General features: G+C 45.8%; 1 protein-coding gene across 1 annotated transcript in view; it reads left to right on the top strand.

The window, feature by feature from the left end:
• LOC122930724 (zinc finger protein 7-like) overlaps nucleotides 1–20,364 on the top strand; it is a 34,941-nt gene extending 14,577 nt beyond the window's left edge. The window contains exon 6 of the mRNA XM_044284290.1: nucleotides 19,724–20,364. Coding sequence (XP_044140225.1) covers nucleotides 19,724–20,265 — 542 coding nt within the window. The 3' untranslated portion in view covers nucleotides 20,266–20,364. The remainder of the gene's footprint in view (nucleotides 1–19,723) is intronic.
• The last annotated feature ends 1,390 nt before the right edge of the window (nucleotides 20,365–21,754 follow it).

The raw sequence follows: 21,754 nt of genomic DNA, 5'->3' as shown, positions 1-21,754 counted from the left end.
CCATTTCAGGGAAGAAGCAGAAATAGAGCAGGCAATAATAAAAAGCTTGAAGAAAAAAGGGGGGGTGAGCACTCGCCGCACTTGGACCATAGGATATTGTGATCAATTAAATATTTATTAGGACCTAATTGAATCCAATAATATTCACATAAAATTTGCATAAAATTATGACGTACACATCAAATTATACCATTCACAACCACTAAAATACAATTGGTACCAATAATTAAATACTAATCGGGGTTGGAGCACCTGATATTGATGCCACAGTCCTCTGGATATTAAATATTGCAATTGATTATGCAAAATCCACTCTTGGTACTTATAGTACCACAAACCGCATCCGAGTGTCCAAGCAAGGGCCGCCTTGAATACTTAGATTGCCGCAAACCACTGATCAGATACCAGTGTCCCACAAATAACCCCACCGGGTCACGTTGTATATGCTGGTATGATTGGTGAACTTAAAAGTCCTTCCGTGGGTATTTGCAGCAGACAATAGGGCCGCTCAGAGTGATAGAGCTGTTACGTGCACAATTCGGTGGTGTAAATACCTACCTGGTTCCTCTTGTCAGCTCCCGCTGGTGTGTCTCAAGATCCTCCACGAGAGGCGAGCTGCGCCGGCCGCTTCGGCGTCGACCGTCTCGTACTAATGACGCCACACTATCGCGGGACTAGGCAGGCAGGGATAGTACCTTATTCGTAGCGTCCAAAGCTCAATATTGTAGCGGTCCTTAAAGGGAACCTGTCACCTGGATTTTGGGCTGAGGACATGGGCTGCTAGATGGCCGCTAGCACATCCGCAATACCCCGTCCCCATAGCTCTGTGTGCTTTTATTGTGGGAAAAAAACTGATACATATGCAAATTAACCTGAGATGAGTCCTGTATGCGAGATGAGTCAGGGACAGGACTCATCTCAGGTGAATTTGCATATGTATCAAATCATTTTTTTGACACAATAAAAGCACACAGAGCTATGGGGACTGGGTATTGCGGATGTGCTAGCGGCCATCTAGCAACCCATGTCCTCAGCTCTATACCCAAAATCCCGGTGACAGGTTCCCTTTAAGGTTAGAAAGTTTTTCTCCTTTTTATCGCATGGCCATGCAATGAAGATCCAATAGGTTAGGTGGGCGCTTTTCTTCCTCTCACCAGCTTGTCCGGTCCCCTCTGCTTTCCTCCCCCATTACCCGCTGGGCAGGCCCATTTCCAGCTCGAGAAGAGCCATAGGACTGGGACCAGCACCGAGCGGCATAGGCGGGGGAATCAGGAGGCGACTGATGCTCAGTTTTTACTTTAACGTTGTCTGACCCAATTATGCTTCTTTATGTGATACTGCCCCTTTGGGAAGCAGAATGCCCGCATGAATCCCTGCCACCCTGGCTTCCATCAGTGTCTGATTCATAGACTGGTGGCGTGGTACTGTGGAAACGTGACCCTGGGCCAGGGGCTGCTCCTAAGACTGGTCCAGCAGTCCTTTGTGACTGAGACCTCCTGGTATGTTGGCCCTGTGTCAGTCCACAGACCGTGGCCATGTTGTTTGACTTCTAGATTTACACACAATGGAATGAAGCCCATCACAAGGAATACCAAGGATTTCCTTTGCTATGATGAGACCCAAGGCTGGCCAAGACTAACCCTGATTGGGCTCTGCTATGTTAGCCTGGCCTCATAGACCTCAGATTTGCCTCTCTGAATAGAAAAGGCCGGCATTCACTGGAGGAGACGCAATACGTGCGTTCTGAAGACCCGCAGAAGATTCTTCCCTTCTCTGGGTCAGATCCAGAAGAGGATTACTCGGTGAGTGTGGCTAGTATTAACTGAATAGGGCTAGCAGAGATGTCCTGCCCTGGGCCTCTTCCTGCTCACATGTGCAGATAGAGCTCAAGCCCCCCATACTCGTATAGTCTACAATCTAATGTGTGGGGCGCTCCCATCTCTTCCCCCAGCAGATGGGCGTCTTCCTGCTCACATGTGCAGATAGAGCTCAAGCCCCCCATACTCGTATAGTCTACAATCTAATGTGTGGGGCGCTCCCATCTCTCCCCCAGCAGATGAAAACTCTTTTGCTCAATCTTTGCTGCTCGCCCGATCAGCAGCTCTTTTCTCTCACCCCATTAACAACACCTAAATACTTAGTATAATCGGAGAGCGCTCCAGATGATACGATGAAGTAATTTGTGAGTTTTATTCAGCCGGACATGATGCACAACAAATTATGGCAACGTCTCGGGCTAAACGGTAGCCCTTCATCAGGCCTAGTTATGCCCACGTGGAAAGAGCGCCGGCAGGTTCACCAAACGTGTATGGGGGAGTCGTGGGAGAGAGATATCAGCTATTGAATGTCTATGGGCGGCTTTAATGCCTTTGGGTGGAGCAGTCACTCTCCCCTCGGTGAGCGCCACGTCTCTCCCACTTTTATAGTCATTGATAGAGTCCACATTGAGCACCACCACATTACTCGAGTCTCCTAGTCCACTACTACGGTCAGGAGATGCCGATGTAGCAGTGCCGGCTTTGATTGGATTTACTCTCCCTGTAGCAGATTTCTAGCTGAAAAGAGGTCATATTTGGTGGCAGATTTCTAAATTGGAGAAGGTTTTAGCAGAGTTTTTACAAGTATTCGATTTGAGGTTTTTCTGCTTCCCATTGACTTCTATGAAATCCCTAATCAAATCGGCTTCCAAGTAACATGGAGTTTTTGACATGAAAGTGACTATTGGGGAGCTTTCAATCTGAATAGGGTTAACCCTAACGCCTGCTGCTGAATCAGTGGCAGAGTTTAGCCATGTGAACATACCCAATGTGTCCCTCAGTCAGAAATCACCAGACCATTGAACAGAGGTCGCCCCTATTAAGCAATGCCCATCAGTAGTCTTGGGGTCTTCTAGTACAGAAGATAAAAGGCTGACGGCTGCTTCTCCTCCTTCACCCATGCTGCTCCTCTAGTTTAGACCTTTTTAGAAGATATAAATTAGTGGAAGTAAAGTCTTTATTTTTCTGATTTTCTCTGTGTTTCAGTAGAAAACATGCACATTATTCATATCAAGCAGGAAAGATCCCTCCCCGACCTCCTACCGCAAAGTAAGGCTGTGGACCGCGATGTCTGTGCTGAGAATCTGTGTGGTGAGCAATCAGTCAAACAAGAGGAACTACGTGGCTTTGCTGGTGGGACATTAATGGTTTCACACGGGAGCATCAACACTAAACACACTTCTAGAATTACAACCCTCAATGAACAAGTGAAGATCCTTCTCAGCAAGTCCATGAAGAAACGTCCGACGAAGAAGCGTTTCCAATGTCCGAGATGCGAAAAGAGCTTCCACTGTCAGTCGCACCTCATTATGCATCAGAGGGTGCACACTCGAGAGAGGCCGTATGTGTGCGAGTGTGGAAAGACCTTCACCCAGAGTTCTAGCCTGTTCAGACACCAGAGAGCCCATCGGGGTGAGCGACCTTACATTTGCCCTGACTGTGGGAAAACATTCACCCAGAGCTCCTATCTTCAAATTCACCAAAGAACACATACAGGAGAAAGACCCTACGCCTGTGGATATTGTGGCAAGTGTTTCCGTGTCAACTACACACTTGTCAGGCACCAAAGAGTTCACGTGGGGGAAAATCCATATATACAGTTGCAAAAAAAAGTATGTGAACCCTTTGGAATGAGATGGACTTCTACACAAATTGGTCATAAAATGTGATCTGATCTTCATCTAAGTCGCAACAATAGACAATTACAGTCTGCTTACACTAATAACACAAAGAGTTAAATGTTACCATGTTTTTATTGAACACACCATGTAAACATTCACAGTGCAGGTGGAAAAAGTATGTGAACCCCTAGACTAATGACATCTCCAAGAGCTAATTGGAGTGAGGTGTCGGCCAACTGGAGTCCAATCAATGAGATGAGATTGGAGGTGTTGGTTACAGCTGCCCTGCCCTATAAAACACACACCAGTTCTGGGTTTGCTTTTCACAAGAAGCATTGCCTGATGTGATTGATGCCTCGCACAAAAGAGCTCTCAGAAGACCTACGATTAAGAATTGCTGACTTGCATAAAGCTGTAAAGGGTTATAAAAGTGTCTCCAAAAGCCTTGCTGTTCATCAGTCCACGGTAAGACAAATTGTCTATAAATGGAGACAGTTCAGCACTGCTGCTACTCTCCCTAGGAGCGGCCGTCCTGTAAAGATGACTGCGAGAGCGCAGCGCAGACTGCTCAATGAGGTGAAGAAGAATCCTAGAGTGTCAGCTAAAGACTTACAAAAGTCTCTGGCATATGCCAACATCCCTGTTAGCGAATCTACGATACATAAAACACTAAACAAGAATGGATTTCATGGGAGGATACCACAGAGGAAGCCACTGCTGTCCAAAAAAACATTGCTGCACGTTTACAGTTTGCACAAGAGCACCTGGATGTTCCACAGCAGCACTGGCAAAATATTCTGTGGACAGATGAAACCAAAGTTGAGTTGTTTGGAAGAAACACACAACACTATGTGTGGAGAAAAAGAGGCACAGCACACCAACCTCAAAACCTCATCCCAACTGTGAGGTATGGTGGGGGGGCATCATGGTTTGGGGCTGCTTTGCTGAGTCAGGGCCTGGACGGATTGCTATCATCGAAGGAAAAATGAATTCCCAAGTTTATCAAGACATTTTGCAGGAGAACTTAAGGCCATCTGTCCACCAGCTGAAGCTCAACAGAAGATGGTGCTGCAACAGGACAACGACCCAAAGCATAGAAGTAAATCAACAACAGAACGGCTTAAACAGAAGAAAATCCGCCTTCTGGAGCGGCCCAGTCAGAGTCCTGACCTCAACCCGATGGAGATGCTGCGGCAGGACCTCAAGAAAGCGATTCACACCAGACATCCCAAGAATATTGCTGAACTGAAACCGTTCTGTAAAGAGGAATGGCCAAGAATTTCTCCTGACCGTTGTGCACGTCTGATCTGCAACTACAGGGAACGTTTGGTGGAAGGAGGTTCAACCAGTTATTAAATCCAAGGGTTCACATACTTTTTCCACCTGCACTGTGAATGTTTACATGGTGTGTTCAATAAAAACATAGTAACAGTTAATTCTTTGTGTGTTATTAGTTTAAGCCGACTGTGATTGTCTATTGTTGTGACTGAGATGAAGATCAGATCACATTTTATGATCCATTTGTGCAGAAATCCATATCATTCCAAAGGGTTCACATACTTTTCTTGCAACTGTATGTGGCAAATGTGGTAAAAGTTTTAGCCAGAGTTCCTATCTGTACATTCATCAGAAGAAGCACACCGAGGAAAGGCCGTTCACTTGTAATCAGTGCGGAAAAAGCTTCAAAGTCAACTCCTCTTTACTCCGACATCACAGACTTCATCTAGTGGAAGCCAGTGAGTGTCCACACAGCTAGAAAGTGTGCGGCTCCTGGGGGAGGACTCCAGAAATGTGACTAGTATTCATGTACATAGAATTTTATTATATATCGAATGTTGGTGCTCATGCCCTTTGTAAGATGAATAGAAGATATTTCAACCTGGAAAACTGTTTATCTGTTTTGTATGAAAAGGTTTAGAAGAAATGCCGACGGCTCCTTATTCTGTAGTCATCGGATTTAAGGGTGGATTACATTATTTTACTATGTAAATCTCGGGAGTTCTCCTCATGTGGGTGGGTGATGGGTACGAGATCTCCTCATGTGGGTGGGTGATGGGTACTAACAAAGCGTTGTTCCATGGGTGCTTAAAAAGTCTCAAACCATGGTCTTGTGGGTCTTGTGACTTTTTTATTTTTTGACCTAGTGCTGTTCGTAAATGACCCCCACGGTTTCTGCTTTTTATCCTACAATATAGAACTTGCTTCTTTCTGCAAATTAGTGTTTTGTGAGCCTTTGCGCTTCTTGTCCTGTTTGTCCAGGCACCTTTCAGTGCATTAAACGGCAAGACCTGTGATATGTTAAATTGGAACCTGCATTCCCTATGTACTTTACAAAGCCACAAACGATCTTCTCAAACTCCTGTGACGTCACACAATGCACAAGACATGCAGAGAAAACCATAAGCGTATAGGGAAACCTCCACCAATCACTAGTGCTCCTGACTGTAAGGAGTGCTCTAGGCATGCATATCACTAGCTGGAGCCGCCGTTTACACTGCATTCTAGGTTATTTAGCAGAAGGTGAAGTCAAGGACCAGGTAATACATGTCCGTACTAGGGGCTGGTGCTACCACCACGTGTCTAAAGCGGACAGGAGGCAGGGCACTTTAGTTTCCACCATTTAACAGTTTTTCCGTTAGTGGCCTTATGGTTTTTACTGTTTCAGGAGAATCTATGACCTTTAGTCAGATTAATCAGTAATGGTCTCCCACTGATGTCCAACCACAGAATGTTGGTGTGGAATTTGTGCCAGAATTGAGAACACTGAGATGTCCCAAAATTCTGTTGGATGCAAAATTTCTTCTGTCACCATCTGTAAACCGATGCTTTGACTGAAAGGTTGACCGAGACCTAATTAATAACCTTCATTGCGGCAGTTTGAGACGTGACGAGAGACTCCATTGGTGGTGCCAACTCGTAATGCATCAGCAAGTGCAAACCAGGGCGAGGCCTTGTGTGTGTGTGAGTGTGGAAAGACCTTCACTCAGCTCTAACATCAGGCACATTGCAGCAGAAAGTCTTCAGACCCTTTTACTTTGACATTTTATGTTGCAGTCTTGTGATAAAATAAAAAAAAAATTGTTTCCCCACATCGTTCTGCCCTCAATCCACCATAATAAGAAAGTGAGAATTTTTTAAAAATAAAATCTTTCATTGATCTTAGTATTCAGCCCCTTTACTCGGGACTTGGTTGAAGCCCTTTCGGCAGTGATTACAGCTTACAGTCTTTGGGATGATGCCACAAGGTTTACACCTGGATTTGTCAGGTTGGATGGGGGTCGCCGGTGGACAGCCATTTTCAGGTCTGTCCAGAGATTTTCCATTGTGTTTAGGGCTCTGGCTGGACCACTCACAAGAGGACATTCACAAAGCTGCTTCTGGGTTGTCTTGGCTGTGTGCTTGGGGTCAGTGTTTTGTTGGAAGGTGAATATTTGGCCTAGTGTGAGTTCGAGAGCGCTCTGGATCAGGCTCCAGTTAAAAATACCTCTGGACTTTGCTCTTATCGGGGTTTCCTCAACAACCCTGACCAGTCTCCTTGTCCCCCACAGCTTGTTGCTACTACCACCATGCTTCACTTTATGGATGGTATTGTGACGGGTGCCTGGTTTCCTTCATGATGCTCTTTAGGTCCTTCTTTTTTTATTTATTTTTTATGTATTTTTTTACTGAGGAGAGTCAACTTTCTGGCCACTCTACTATTAAACCCAGATTGGTGGAGGCTGCAGTGATAGTTGACCTTCTGGAAGTTTCTCCCATCTGCACACAGGGTCGTTGTAGCTCTGCTAGAGTGACTATTAAAGAAAATATGTCACAATTTTTTTTATTAAAACCAGACAACACATATTTTTGGACTAATCTGTTTTCATTTTGCAGATTTCTATTTTCTGAACTTGATTTTGGTGTCCAGCATTTAGAGATCCATAAAAAAAATTGCTTTACAGCAAGGCCATGGTCCATTTACAAATTGGTCAGGAGGGGACCTCCTATGGGAAAGTTTTCTAGGCATGCTCAGTGACCTGTGTAGCGGTCAGGAGGGAGCTGATAAGCTGTGATATCACTTGTGATATGGTGGGTCCTGTGTTGTCTGTACACAGAGGTACTAATGAGACTGCAATGATAAGATAACAGCAGTAAAGTGATCTGTACAGACTAAGGGCTGTATTACATCAGCCAATTTCTACCAGACGCCTCCCCAATGGCATTGAAAGGAGGGTGTCCCCATCGCCTGGACATGAGACAACACTGAAGTTCCAGATTTAAAAGGCCTCCTCTCCCTACCTAAGCGAGTGTTGTTTCCTGTCCCCGGAGAGCACGGAAGTTCCTGCTCTGGCTGGTATGCCAAATTATTCACCGCATGGCCTTGTTTCTCCAGGATTGGGAGGGCCGCTGCAGAGGTCAAGAGCTCCGGGGACGCTGTGCCTCCCTTCCCCTTCCTTAGGCATAAGCCCAGGGCTTTTACCTCTATGCAGAGGTTGTGGATCTGATGCGGCAGGCATCTTGGCAGACAGGCCCTTCTCAGAGGTGGAGGAGGCTCCCGGCGGAGCAGGGCGTCGGCACACAGTGACATCATGATGCAGCGACGGTGCGTTGGCATGTCATGTGCGCATGCACGCAGGCTTCACTGTGCCCGGAAGTCTGTGTTGGTGGGGATATTAAAGATGTCCACAGCAGAGTCTGGTGGTGTTTCCCTGCTACAGCACGTCTGCTCCTCAGAACGCCAACTCAGCCCACAAGCCTGTGGATCCTGGTTCCAGCTCCCTCAGCCTGGTAAGCTTCCTCTCCTGCAAATTTGGGCAGATATTTGTTTCTGGTGTGAGGCTCTTTTCTCATGCATCATAGGGGTGTCTGGTGCTGAAGGTTTAAAATGAATTTTCTGCTAGACCTTTTTTAAATCATTTTGATTATTTTAGGGCAGAGAAACCTCCAAGACACTAGGGGGAGATTCAGAACGCAAGAAGTGCACCATATGCAGGAAATCCTTTATATCTAAATCCAAGAAGTCACTATGTGTGAAGTGCACAGAAAAAGTGGTATCAGAAGATTCTCCCTCATTTCTAGACGCCTTGAGGAGTATGATTAGAGAGGAAGTAAATGCGGCGGTAGAATCAAGATTGTCTCCACATGCCTCCACCTCAAAACTCCCACAGTTATATAGATTTGATGTAGATGGAGACATCCTTGATGACAGATCTGACTCCTCGTAAGACGGTTATGGAAGACCGTTATTCCTTCCAGAAGAATCTTAGTCGTCTAAAAATAAATCCCTACTTAGCCGACTTTCCAATTGCAGCCGGAACAGAAGAGCTTCTCCTACTCCATCTAGACCTGGTAAAAAGACCTTCCTCAGTTTATGATGGATAATAAATCTCAAAAAGTCTGATTTCATCCTGAGTCAACAAAAAAGTCTTCCTAGGCGTTCTAGATTCACATCTGCTGATGTCTTCTCTTCCAGAGGAAAAACAATTGACCATGTCTCAGAAAATCTCTGGGTCATCTGACGTCTTAAAATACCCGCAGTCAGATGGGCACAGAGCCATACAAGGGTTCTACAGTCCTTTCTACTAGATTCTTGGGACGGTACTCAGACCTCCTTAGACAAAAGGGTAGGTCTTCCATCAAAAGTATTGCAGTCCCTAGCCTGGTGGAAAATAAGAAATTTACAGACTGATCTACTGGCCTCAAGATCCTTGGATCCCGATGTCTTCCATCAGATAATATTAATATGGGGAGTTCCAATCCTGGACCTGTTTGCAGATCGGGGCAACAAGAAGGTACAGAGACTTTGTTCTCTATCCCCACAGATTCTGGATGCCCTATCTCACTCATGGCCAAAAGGACTGCTATACGCATTTCCCTCTTTCCACTTTATTTCAAGAACTCTTATTAAAGTAGCAGAGGAACAGGCTCAGGTAATCACGATCGCTCCTTATTGGCCAAGAGCCTGGTTTTCTCAACTTGTCAGCAGGAGATTACTGGACTCTTCCAGTGTTTCCTAGCCCTAAGAAATAAAGCTCTCGGATCCAGTAATCTCAACTATACTAAAAGGTAGGAAATTAGTAACATCTAAAATCTACCTTAGAACTTGGAAGGACTTCCTTGCCTTTATGGAAGGCAAAGGTTATCGAAATTCCCTTACGAATGTTCCAGTTATTCTAGATTTCCTGCAAGTGGGGTTGAACAAGGGCCTCAAGCCTTCTACCCTCCAAAGAGCAAATATCCGTCTTAAGTATCTTTCTGGACTCAAGACTGGCCGAGCAACCTTTAGTCAAACGTTTTTTAAGGGTGCAGTCAGAATCTTGCCTACCATATGCTCTACCGTCCCGACCTAAATCTAGTTCTTACAGCCTTAATGGAGTTACCATTCCATAACCCTATGAAATTTCTGTCACTTAAGACCGCCTTCCTTCTAGCCATAACAACTGCTAGAAGGATTGGTGAAATCCAGGCTTTCTCTAGTCGTACTTTGTTGGGCTATTGCTTGCTTTAAAACGTAACTTTTACTAAGTTTGCTCTTAAAATAATGGGGAAACACTATCTATATTCAAAAATTAACAGTGATAGATTGTTGTACCTGTGAATGGACAGTCCCTATAATGATATGGAATATTCTTACCAGATCAGGAGATTCAATTCTGTCCAAACTACACCCGTCTGTATGGGTCCAAACGGTTTAGGTACGCAGTTAGGCTCGTATTTGCTGAATGGAGTCTTCCATGGGACAGTGTCCTACCTAGCCCTGAATCTAATCCCTAATGGATGTATTGGGGTAGGGGCTATTAGGCCCTGCCTATCAGAAATACAGAGCACCTGCCCCGATAGGGGCGACCCCGTCAGGAACCTTTCCCTGTAAGGGGCCTAAATCCCTAATTGATTCCCTCTCTAATGTCCCAACATGTTGCGTCCCACTGTCTGGGGACTCATCAGGGGAGATATTTGATCTTGGAGGGTTAGCGCTTCAGTAGTTGTTCTGTAGCGCCACCCTCCTGAGATAAAAAATACAGGCAGTGAGACATAGATGCCGGTGACACTTCCCCGCATCATAACAGGACACGGACCACTGTCTTTTGGTGTCTCTGAAAATCGGACCTGTCGATACATCCGACATCTTCCGCATTCAACAGAACAACTACTGAAGCGCTAACCCTCCAAGATCAAATATCTCCCCTGATGAGTCCCCAGACAGTGGGATGAAACATGTTGGGACATTAGAGAGGGAATCCATTAGGGATTTAGGCCCCTTACAGGGAAAGGTTCCTGACGGGGTCGCCTCTATCGGGGCGGGTGCTCTGTATTTCTGATAGGCAGGGCCTAATAGCCCCTACCCCAATACATCCATTAGGGATTAGATTCAGGGCTAGGTAGGACACTGTCCCATGGAAGACTCAATTCAGCAAATACGAGCCTAACTGCGTACCTAAACCGTTTGGACCCATACAGACGGGTGTAGTTTGGACAGAATTGAATCTCCTGATCTGGTAAGAATATTCCATATCATTATAGGGACTGTCCATTCACAGGTACAACAATCTATCACTGTTAATTTTTGAATATAGATAGTGTTTCCCCATTATTTTAAGAGCAAACTTAGTAAAAGTTACGTTTTAAAGCAAGCAATAGCCCAACAAAGTGTTTTTGGATATAATTGTGCTGAGGCCTACTAGTTGTATTTCAGTTAATATACAACACCTAGAATTTCTTTCTCTAGTCGTCCACCGTATCTGAGAATTTTGGCTGATCGTATAGTCCTAAAGCATTGCCCATCCTTCCTTCCGAAAGTGGCTTCAAAATTCCAATACAATCTCGAAGTTGTGCTGCCATCCTTCTGTTCTTCACCTTCCACGGACCGGGAGATGGAATTCCACAATCTGGATGTAAGACGTTGCTTACTATGTTACCTGGAGAGAACAAAGCAGTTCAGGAAGTCGGACCATCTCCTTCTTCAGTTTCAGGGTCCTAATAAGGGCCTAGCAGCCAAGAAGCCTACCATTGATTGATGGATAAGAGATACTATCTTTGTTATACAAACAAGAATCTTGTTTCCCCAGTGGGACTCGAGGCCCACTCTACTCGAGCCATGTCTGCCTCCTGGGCAGAAAATGCTGCCATATCAATTGAACAGATCTGCAATGCGGCTGCCTGGGCTAATCTTATGACATTTTTTAATCACTACAGGCTGGATGTGACTCATAACCAGAACTTGTCCTTTGGGCGTAGAGTTCTTTCAGCAATAGTCTCACCCTAAGTTGTGTTTCTTTCTGTTATTCCTCCTGTCGGTGCCGTTCGGGAGGGTGCCGGGAAAAGGGATAATTACTTTTACTGGTAAATGGATTTTCCATTAGCCTCCCCAACGCCACTGGGGTTCCCCTGCCCCCCCCCCTCCCTATTTTCTGGTGAAGTATAACTACCTTGTTTCATTGTATTCTGGTCATTTAATAGATTAAATTTTTCCATCATTTCCGTGTCCTTTGTTATTAACTGGCTTAGATAAGGAGAGGAGACCTTTTAAATCTTGGAGCTCCAGTAATGTTTTCTGTCCAGGGGCGGGGAGCACCCTACGGTCAGTGCCGTTGGGGAGGCTAATGGGAAATCCAGTTACTGATGAGAGCAATTAACCCTTTCTTGCAGGGTTATACTGCCACCGATTTGCCCGATGAATGAGCAAACACTCTTTCATCGGCCAATTGTGATTTTTTAAACACTTAAAAATCGTTTGACAATGGCAGATGGTGCTGTCTAATTACCATCTGCCGCCGGCAAACCACTGGACAGGCTGGGGACGAGCGATGGCATAGTGATTGCTCCTTCCCAGTCTGCGGAGGAGATCGCTGCATGTAATAGCAGTAGTCTCCTCCATTAGCGAGCAGGTGATTGCCAGGAGGGAACGCATCCCTCCTGACAATCGCTTGCCCAATCGGCCTGTGGAATATAGGCTTAAGAAGTAGCGCCTATTATTAGGCTTACTGACCTGTGCGAAAACTGCAGGATTTATGGTTTTTGGTTAAATGTAGATATTGACATGGGAAATTAAAAAAAAATCACCATTTTTTAAAAAAAAACTTGTTTAACATCAAAATGTGCTTTTAAACAATAGGTCATTTTCTGATGACACATTTCCTTTAAAGGGAACCTGTCACCGGGATTTTGTGTATATAGCTGAGGACATAGTCTCCTAGATGGCCGCTAGCACATCCACAATACCCAGTCCCCATAGCTCTGTGTGCTTTTATTGTGTAAAAAAAAAAACGATTTGATACATATGCAAATTCACCTGAGATGAGTCCTGTCCCTGACTCTTCTCACATACAGGACTCATCTCAGGTTAATTTGCATATGTATCAAATCGTTTTTTTTAACACAATAAAAGCACACAGAGCTATGGGGACTGGGTATTGCGGATGTGCTAGCGGCCATCTAGCAGCCCATGTCCTCAGCTATATACACAAAATCCCGGTGACAGGTTCCCTTTAAGTTCTCTGTCATCTCTCTTAACAAGGCCCTTTTCTCCCGCTTACTTGATTTGGAGGGGGCAGCTAGCTCTAGGTAGAGTCCTGGTTCTTCCAAACTTTTTCCGTTTAAGAATTGTGGAGGCCACTGTGCTCTTGGGAATTTTTAATGCAGCAGATTTTATTTTATTTTTTACCATTCTCCAGATCTGTGTCTCCACACAATTCCGTCTCTGAGCTCTACAGGCAGTTCTCTTCTCCTCATGGCTTGGTTTTTGCTCTGTCATCTGTGAGACCTTATATAATCAGGCCAGTGTGTTTCCAAATCATGTCCGATCGCCTGAATTTACCACAGGTGACTCCAATCAAGATGCAGAACTCGGCTAAATGTCAAGTGTCATTGCAAGGGGCTGAATACTTATGTCCATGTGAAATTTTAGTTTTTTCTTTATAAAAATTTGCAGAAATGTCTAAGATTCTGCTTTTACTTGTCAATTATGGAGGATGGAGATCATATTGATGGGGAAAACATTAATGAAAAGGTGAAAGGCTCTGAAGACTGTGGGGGGGAATTTATCATGAGTAGAATATCTGACGTCAGTTTTGCTTTAGCCTGTGTTGGAGTACTTTGCGCCATATTTATCAAATGTCACTGGTGGTTTGATAAATTAGTCTTGTCCTTAAACCTAACACTTTTGTCTAGAAAAGCTACTGCCGTTTTCCTACTCCCCTCCTCCTGCAGTGAGATTGCGACTATTCTGCAGCTTTTTAGTCGCAATGATAAATCAGGAGTGAAACTCATTAACTACACCCACTTTCCCACCCAGAATACTAAACTGGAGTGAGTGGTATAAAAATGTAAAAAGTCGCAAATTTTTGCGCAAACGCTTAAATTTAGAACAAATGAGTGCAAAAAAGTCACAAAAGCCGTATTTTGCGACTTTTTGACTCCAGAATTTTGGAGTGAAGGCTATGATAAATCAGGGCCTTAGAGTGCAGTGTATCGGAGAAACAACTGGGGTGAGCGGATTTATGTTTGTACTGTGGGAAGACCTACACCCAAAACTCCCACCTGATTTTTCAAAGAACACACCCAGGAGATTCTGTAGCTGTGGATATTGTGGTTTGGTGTGAACTCTACCCCTGTCAGGCACCAGGGCTTTACATGGAGCTGTATACATAGATGAAAATATAGTAAGAATGTTACCCCAACCTCAGATCTTTACATCCATCAGAAGATCCACAGCGAGGAAGGGCCCTTTACTTGGAATCCGTGTGGAAAAAAGCTTGAAAGCAAACGCCTGTTTACCCAAAGGTTTTCTAGAATTGGCCAATCTCACATTAGAAAAAAGAATCCTCAAATATTGGAATGTCTCACAATGAAGATATGGAGAATTGATGTGAAGATTGCGGGATAAATGGGAAGACTACAACCACCTCATTCGATGGCAAACCAATATAGCTGCCCCATCAAACCCAGTTTTAGGGGAAGCTAATATATGCCCCCCAAAATAATGTAAATCTTGTTGAGAGCGGCAATAAACCGCTGACAATACAGATGCAGGGACTCCTCCTGAGGAAGTCACAGGCGACGAAACGCGTGTCGAGGAGCGGCACCCCCATTCATAACGCCTACCTATACAGGTAATGACGAACTTCAGATGAGGTTCTCCTATATGCATTAGTCACTTTATTACGAATCGTTACATTGATAGACATCAGTGCGGTTGAATTTAGTTGGGATTTTTACCCCACTGTTCCACACAGTCAGGCACATAGTATATCTTCTTGATATTAACTCATGGTTGTTACAGTCTTTATTGCATAGCTATTGGGTGTTATAGATGTGGGTAACTCTGGATATTCTCACCATATAAGCAGTTTGTATTTGTGTCTTGTACACCTTTTAAAACAAATTTAAATACATATATATTTTCATTCAAGGAATTATATACTCCCTTCTTGTTGTTGTTGAATTGCATTGCGGAGTATTCCGGTAACGTTAGAATTGTCTAACCATAGACCTTGTTGTGTAACAACCACCTCATTCGTTAGCAAACCAATATATTTTCTTCATTCAGTAGCTGCCCCATCAAACCCAGTTTTAGGGAAAGCTAATATATGCCCCCCAAAATAATGTAAATCTTGTCGAGAGCGGCAATAAACCGCTGACAATACAGATGCAGCAAAAGTCTTCCCGTTCTTCTGCCGTTGTGATTTACGGAGGGTTTATCTTAAATGATTTTTCACTTCATTCTACTGCTCTGTGGTCAGTGGTTTCCATCCTTTACATAGTCAGCATTGTATTACTGGTGCCTTCGTGTGTCCACCTCTGTATAATAGGGCTGTTTGAGAATCGAGGAAATGATCTGTTCTTTTCATCGTAAACCCCATCATACCTGACCATGGCTTGTGTCTGGTATCCACTTGAATAGCTGCAATACTAAAGAAGGGCCATGCTCGGGAGGGCTCTGTTTAAGCCTGTTCACTTGAGCAAGTTTGATTTCTTGCTTTTAACTTTAGTTGTATTTGTTTGTTTTAAACTTTAGTTAGTTTAGACTATATTGAATTACCTCGTCTACCATTCAAGGCCTCAACTGGTAATCTGAATAATACTCCCTCGACAAAGGCCGTCAAGCACAACTGATACTCTCTGAACTGAAGGGCTGGAGATATAATGGTAGCTGTCTCCATCAGGTGTCCCTTTCCTCTGTTCCAGGGCTGAAGGGTAGTGAATCAAAAGTAATGAAACATGAGAAGCATGACCCTTAACTTTCTCTTAAATGCATTGGGGGACACGGCACCATGGGTATATGCCCAGATGCCACTAGGAGGCTGACACTAGAAGTAAAATGTGTTGGCGCCTCCTATCTGGGCTATACCCACTGCAGATGGAGGAGCAAACCTGTTTTTTTCTAGTGTCTTTAGGAGGCAGACACGACCTGCTTTTCTGCAGGTCTTTCTGCTATTTACTTGTTTTATTTTTTTTCTATGGTTTTCTTTTTAAGTCCCCCCCCCACAGTCTCTTCTGGGGGCCACTTCTCAGGGGCGGTATGGCTCTGTATTCCCCCGACTCAGCAGTTTCTCCCTTATTGGGTGCCTGAGAAGCCCGTTCCAGGGGGGCAGTGTACTTTGCAGGACCGCTTGCCTGCTCAGAGGAAGTATTAGGCACAGTATTAGGTCGCCTTTCTTCCCAGGGCACATTTCACCCTGCTGGGCCCTCTTATCTGAGGCTGAGGCAGTAGCGCTTCTCTCCCTCCTTCTCCCCTCTTGCTTGTGCGGCCGCTGGGGCTCCGGTCGGGTCACTGAGGCTCCGGTTCGCGGCGGGGTTCCGGTCCGGCCGCCGGAGCTCCGGTCCAGCCGTCTTTTCTACTTTAGCCCCCGGCTATTTGGCCCGCTAGGAAGCGACTTGGCTCCGTCCCCTCCTTCTTCCCGGGCTTCGGCCCGACTCCTCCCCTCTCTGGGAGGGACCTCTTTGCCTGCTTCTATCACTGCTAGGCGCGGGGTTTTCTTCTAGGGGGGCGGTCTCTTCTGTATGCTGTAGCTGAGGGAGAAGATTCTCCATTTTGTAGCTCATGTCCTCTGCTCAAAGCCAGATCGCTATCCTGCCGTTCCTGCATCATCTTCTTCTGCATTATGGGGCACAGCACCTTGGGGCCTGGTAGGATAGCCTCTTCGGCTGTACATTTACCATCATGTCCTCTGCTAGTACGGACCCTAAAGCCCGGGTGCCTATTCGGCTACCTACTTTTTATGCTTGCTCTAAGTGCAGTAAAGCTTTTCCCCCGCAACCTAACTTGCTCTGCACGCAGTGCATTGCGCCCATTCCCCCTTCTGATGCCCTGCGTGCAGAGCAAGTTAGGTTGCGGGGGGAAAAGCTTTACTGCACTTAGAGCAAGCATAAAAAGTAGGTAGCCGAATAGGCACCCGGGCTTTAGGGTCCGTACTAGCAGAGGACATGATGGTAAATGTACAGCCGAAGAGGCTATCCTACCAGGCCCCAAGGTGCTGTGCCCCGTAATGCAGAAGAAGATGCAGGAACGGCAGGATAGCGATCTTCCTGATTGGGCCGCCTCACTGTCCCAGGCCATAGGCGACCAAGCCAGCCTGTCCCGGTCCATGGTGCAGTCGCTGGACCGCTTGCCTGCTCAAATTGCGACAGTCTCTGCCCCTCACAGGGACCATGCTGCTGAAGGGGCTCGCCCACGCTCTGATACCAGGTCCCGTAAAAGACCTCGAGTAATTTCAACCGCGTCCCGCTCCTCCTCAGAGACAGTCTGAGACAGGCGGTCTCATCATCCGCCGCTTCTGCCGCTCCTGGGGACACCTCTGACTCTGATTCTGTATCGGAGCAGAGTTCTGCTTTTATCCTGCGGCCATGCAGGACCTCATTAAGGTGGTTAGAGACACCCTCAACGTGCAGGAGGGTACTCCCTCTTTTTCTCAAGACCCTGTGTCCTTCAGGCGTTCCATGCTGGTTTTTCCTAACCACCCGGACCTTGACGCACTCCTGGCCAATGAATGGAGTCAGCCTGATGAGCGCCTTCAAATGTCTAAAGGTTCGGACGCTCTGTTTCCTTTCAGTGCAGAATCTATGAACCTCTGGTCAGTCCCAACTCTGGTTGATCCTCAGGTGGCACGTTTGGTCAAGGCCACCACCCTTCCCTTGGCCAATGCAGCTTCCTTGTCGGATCCCGCTGACAAGAAGATTGATTCCTTGGCTAAGGCGGTTTTTGTAGCGGCAGGCTCCGCTGTTGAGCCTGCTTTTGCCGCCTCCTGGTTTGCCAAAGCCTGCTTGGTCTAGGCGAAGCAGCTAGTCCGTTCACCGCCTGACTCTGCTCCAAGTGAGGTTTCTATTCTTGCCTCCCATCTTCTCCAGGCTTCCCGTTACCTATGTAATGTCTCCCTGGAATCGGCTCGCCGATCTAGCAGGGCGGCCGCTAACTCTGTGGCCAACCGCCGTACGATCTGGCTCCGTTCATGGGTGGCAGAAGTAGCTTCAAAAAAGGCTCTTATCTCTCTCCCCTTTCAGGGCGAAAAGCTGTTTGGGAAACGCCTGGTGGAGCTCCCTCCTCCCCCAGAACCGCCCTCGCCGCCATCTCCCTACCTTGGCGACTTCGAGGTCCAAAAATTTTCGATCCTTTCAGGACTCTTCCTCCCGCTTGGACAAGAAGTCGGGGGGGCCTTCCTTCAAGGCCAGACCTCCCTGGCACTCTCGCCCCAAGCCTTCAAAGCCTCAGTCTGCGAAAACCTCTTCTGCATGACTGTGCTTTACCACATGTGGGGGTCCGCTTGCTCGACTTCCAGGAGTCGTGGCAGGCAAGCGTAGACGACGCATGGGTCCTGGAGATCATTTCCTCCGGTTACAGAATAGAGTTTTCTACTCTTCCTGCAAGTCGTTTCTTCATGTCACGCCCCCCAAGTCTCCCGTAAAAGCGGCACATTTTTACTGAGCCATACATTCCATTCAGTCCCTCTAAGTGATCGTTCCTGTCCCCGAGTCGGAACGCTTCCAGGGATTTTATTCAAATCTTTTTACGGTCCCCAAAAAGAACGGTTCCCTCCGTCCTATGCTGGATTTGAAGGCGCTCAACCGCCTGGTGCGAACCCAACACTTCCGCATGGAGTCACTCAGGTTGGTGATTTCCTCCCTGAAGGAGGGTGAATTTTTGTCGTCCATCTCAACATACAGATCGCATACCTCCATATTCCCATTGCCGTGGCCCATCAGCGGTTCCTTCGCTTCGCGGTGAGTTCTCTGCATTTCCAGTTTGTGGCTCTGCCCTTCGGCTTAGCGACCGCCCCAATGGTCTTCACCAAGGTCCTGGCCCCTCTAATCGCTCTCCGCACTCGGGGGGTGGCAGTGATTCCATACCTGGACGACCTGTTGGTGAAGGCTCCGTCTCTGGAAGACAACCTGACCAAAGTTCCAATATATGTTGATCCTGCTGCCTATGAGTGTAGAATTCCTATCCCCGACTCTTATCCCAAATGCACAGTTGTTTCACCTTGTAGCCAAACAATCGGTTTCCAGAGGCTGGTGCAATCGCGTACACCTGCACCCTAGAGAGAAGTTATAACACAATAGTGAAGTTCCACCAGGTAATTCTGCATCAAGCAGTTTTATTCTACTTACAAAAAAGACATAAAATTTCAGTCTTTAAAATCAATATATTTTCGTCACAGAAAGTCCACCCGACCCAGGTTTCGCCAGTCCAGCTTCGTCAGGGGCGATGGTATCCTCTCTGACAGGTGCAGTATTTATTGGTCCTAGATCACATCTATGTACCGCCCATCTATACAAAAAAAAACTTTCATTTTTTTTTGTTTCTCCCGGATACTCATTAAAACTCAAACAATAAATAGACATAAATTCCTAAAATCCACAAATGCTAGCGGTATTTTGACATAAAGATATGTTTCCATCTCTGCTTGATTATACGCTCTGTGAAGCAGAGATGGAAACATATCTTTGTCAAAATACTGCACCTGTAAAGGATTTTACAGTGAGTACAAAGTTCCAGTTTTTTGTCTTACACATTTAATCTACATTTTTGATGAATCAGTAAAATTTCATGTACAGATTATTATTCTCTATTTTTACGATTTTCTCTTTTATTAGAAAACATATCCATTATTCAGATCAAGCGGGAAGCATCTCCAAGCGACCTCCAACCACAAGCCAGTACTGAGGACATTGATGTCAGTCCTGAGACTTCCTGTGTGGAACAAGCACTCCAGGGCTTAAGCAGAAATCATGGGAAACCAGCAAAGGCATCAAATGGAAGCAGAGCACCCAAAGTTAGTAAGCCGCTTGACGTGACAAGGGCATATGTGCCTGCTAAGAAGCCATTTCAGTGTCTGAGATGTGAAAAGAGCTTTAACCGTACATCCCACCTCATTATGCATCATCGAGTGCACACCCGAGAGAGGCCCTACGTGTGTGAGTGTGGGAAGGCGTTCACTCAGAGCTCTAACCTATTCAGACATCAACGAGGCCATCGACATCACAGAATGCAGCTCCATGGGCAGAATTATTCATGCCCTCAGTGTAACAAGGAGTTTCCGGACCTGTCAATACTTCTTACTCATCAAAGGACCCATCACAGGGCAGAAGACGGACTTGTGGGTGCTGTGGAGACTTGTGACTCCAAAGTAGGATAAATGGAAGGGGATGAGCACTAGTCTCTTAGAACGGCTTCAAGGGTTAATAACTGTAGAAGACTAATGATCTGGAATAAAATCTGTGATCACATCCTTTTATACTAACCGTCTGGTGTTTTGCTTCTTAGTTAAATGTTTTTAATAAATGGGTCAGGACCATTCTAAATTACAAAAGAAGAACCTTGTCATATAGTGATGATGACCTTAAAGACCTCAAGAAATTGATTCTGGGTCGCTACCCCCTGAAGACTTCAGCTTGTTCTGGATGAGGACAAAGAACTATACAAACACTGAGAACCTAGAGGGCTGATCCCAGCTTCATCAGGTGAGCCTTCAGCAGTAGATGGAAACCTATCCTTTCACTGGTAAGGGATGGCCACGTCGTCTTGGAGTCCGGTACTGCAGCAAATCCTTACTAATAAATTAAGGACACGGCAATGGTTTTTTCTCTACACTTCAAAAGGAAACTTGTTTTATTGTCCTGCACTGACATGCAGTAGGATTTTTTTTTTTTGGGGGGGGGGGGGGGGGATGGGGGGAGTTGTATTTTTAAATGCCCAGCAATTCACTCTTTGTGTTTTTGGCATTCGACAGGTGGGAAGCTCACCCTCTGCTACATATCAGCTACTTGTCATTGGTCATAGTCAGATACGGAATCTTCCATGTGATATAGAACGCCTTCAGCTTCCCCAGACGTCCTGAATCAATAGTATGCTCTTCCAGATATCCATACATCTGTCTTCTACAAACCTCTAGTGACTGCTTGGCTTCTACGGGTAGAACTGAGTCGATCTAATGTGCACAGGTTTGGAATCTGGGGCCCATAATGCATCTCCAATCTCATAGAGACATTATAGTGGCACACATGGGGCCACATTGTGCACCCACTTTATCCTTCATAACATTCTACTCCGTCTTCTGCCCTGGGCCTCAGCCTGGAAAGTCTATTACTCAAAGATAATTCACCCCATCTTTCATTTTAAACCGCTTCTGGTTCTTCCTTCAAAATTGCTGGAGTGTAATCTAAACCATGCTAACAACATGGAAGTAATAGGATTTTCTCCATTTACAGGGGAGTGTCTGTCACTGAGCACTTGGAAACCCCCCAGTATCTAGAATACGCTAAAAGTGAATATTGCAACAAACCTAAATCCCTCATCCCCATTTTCCAGGATTCTGCTTACCTGAAAACCATAACGCAGCACTGATGATTACAAAGGAAACTGGAAAAAACCATCAGATATTTATGTCCAGACTTGGTGGCCCTTAAAGGGGTTATCCGGTAATTAATATTAATGACCTAACCTCAGGATAGGTCATCAATATCAGATTGTCGGGGGTCCAACACCCAGGACTCCTTCCGGTCAGCTGTTAGAAGAGGCCAGTGCCCCATGAGGGCCACAGCGCTTCCTAGGCCATGTGATGTCACTGTACATCGGTCACATGGCCTAGTTGCATCTCAGACCCCTTGAAGTGAATGGGGATGAGC

Source organism: Bufo gargarizans, chromosome 3 (assembly GCF_014858855.1).
Source record: "Bufo gargarizans isolate SCDJY-AF-19 chromosome 3, ASM1485885v1, whole genome shotgun sequence".
NCBI classification, from domain to species: Eukaryota; Metazoa; Chordata; class Amphibia; order Anura; family Bufonidae; genus Bufo; species Bufo gargarizans.
The sequence above is the reverse complement of the archived record's forward strand: the minus strand, read 5'-3'. Positions and strand labels throughout refer to the sequence as shown.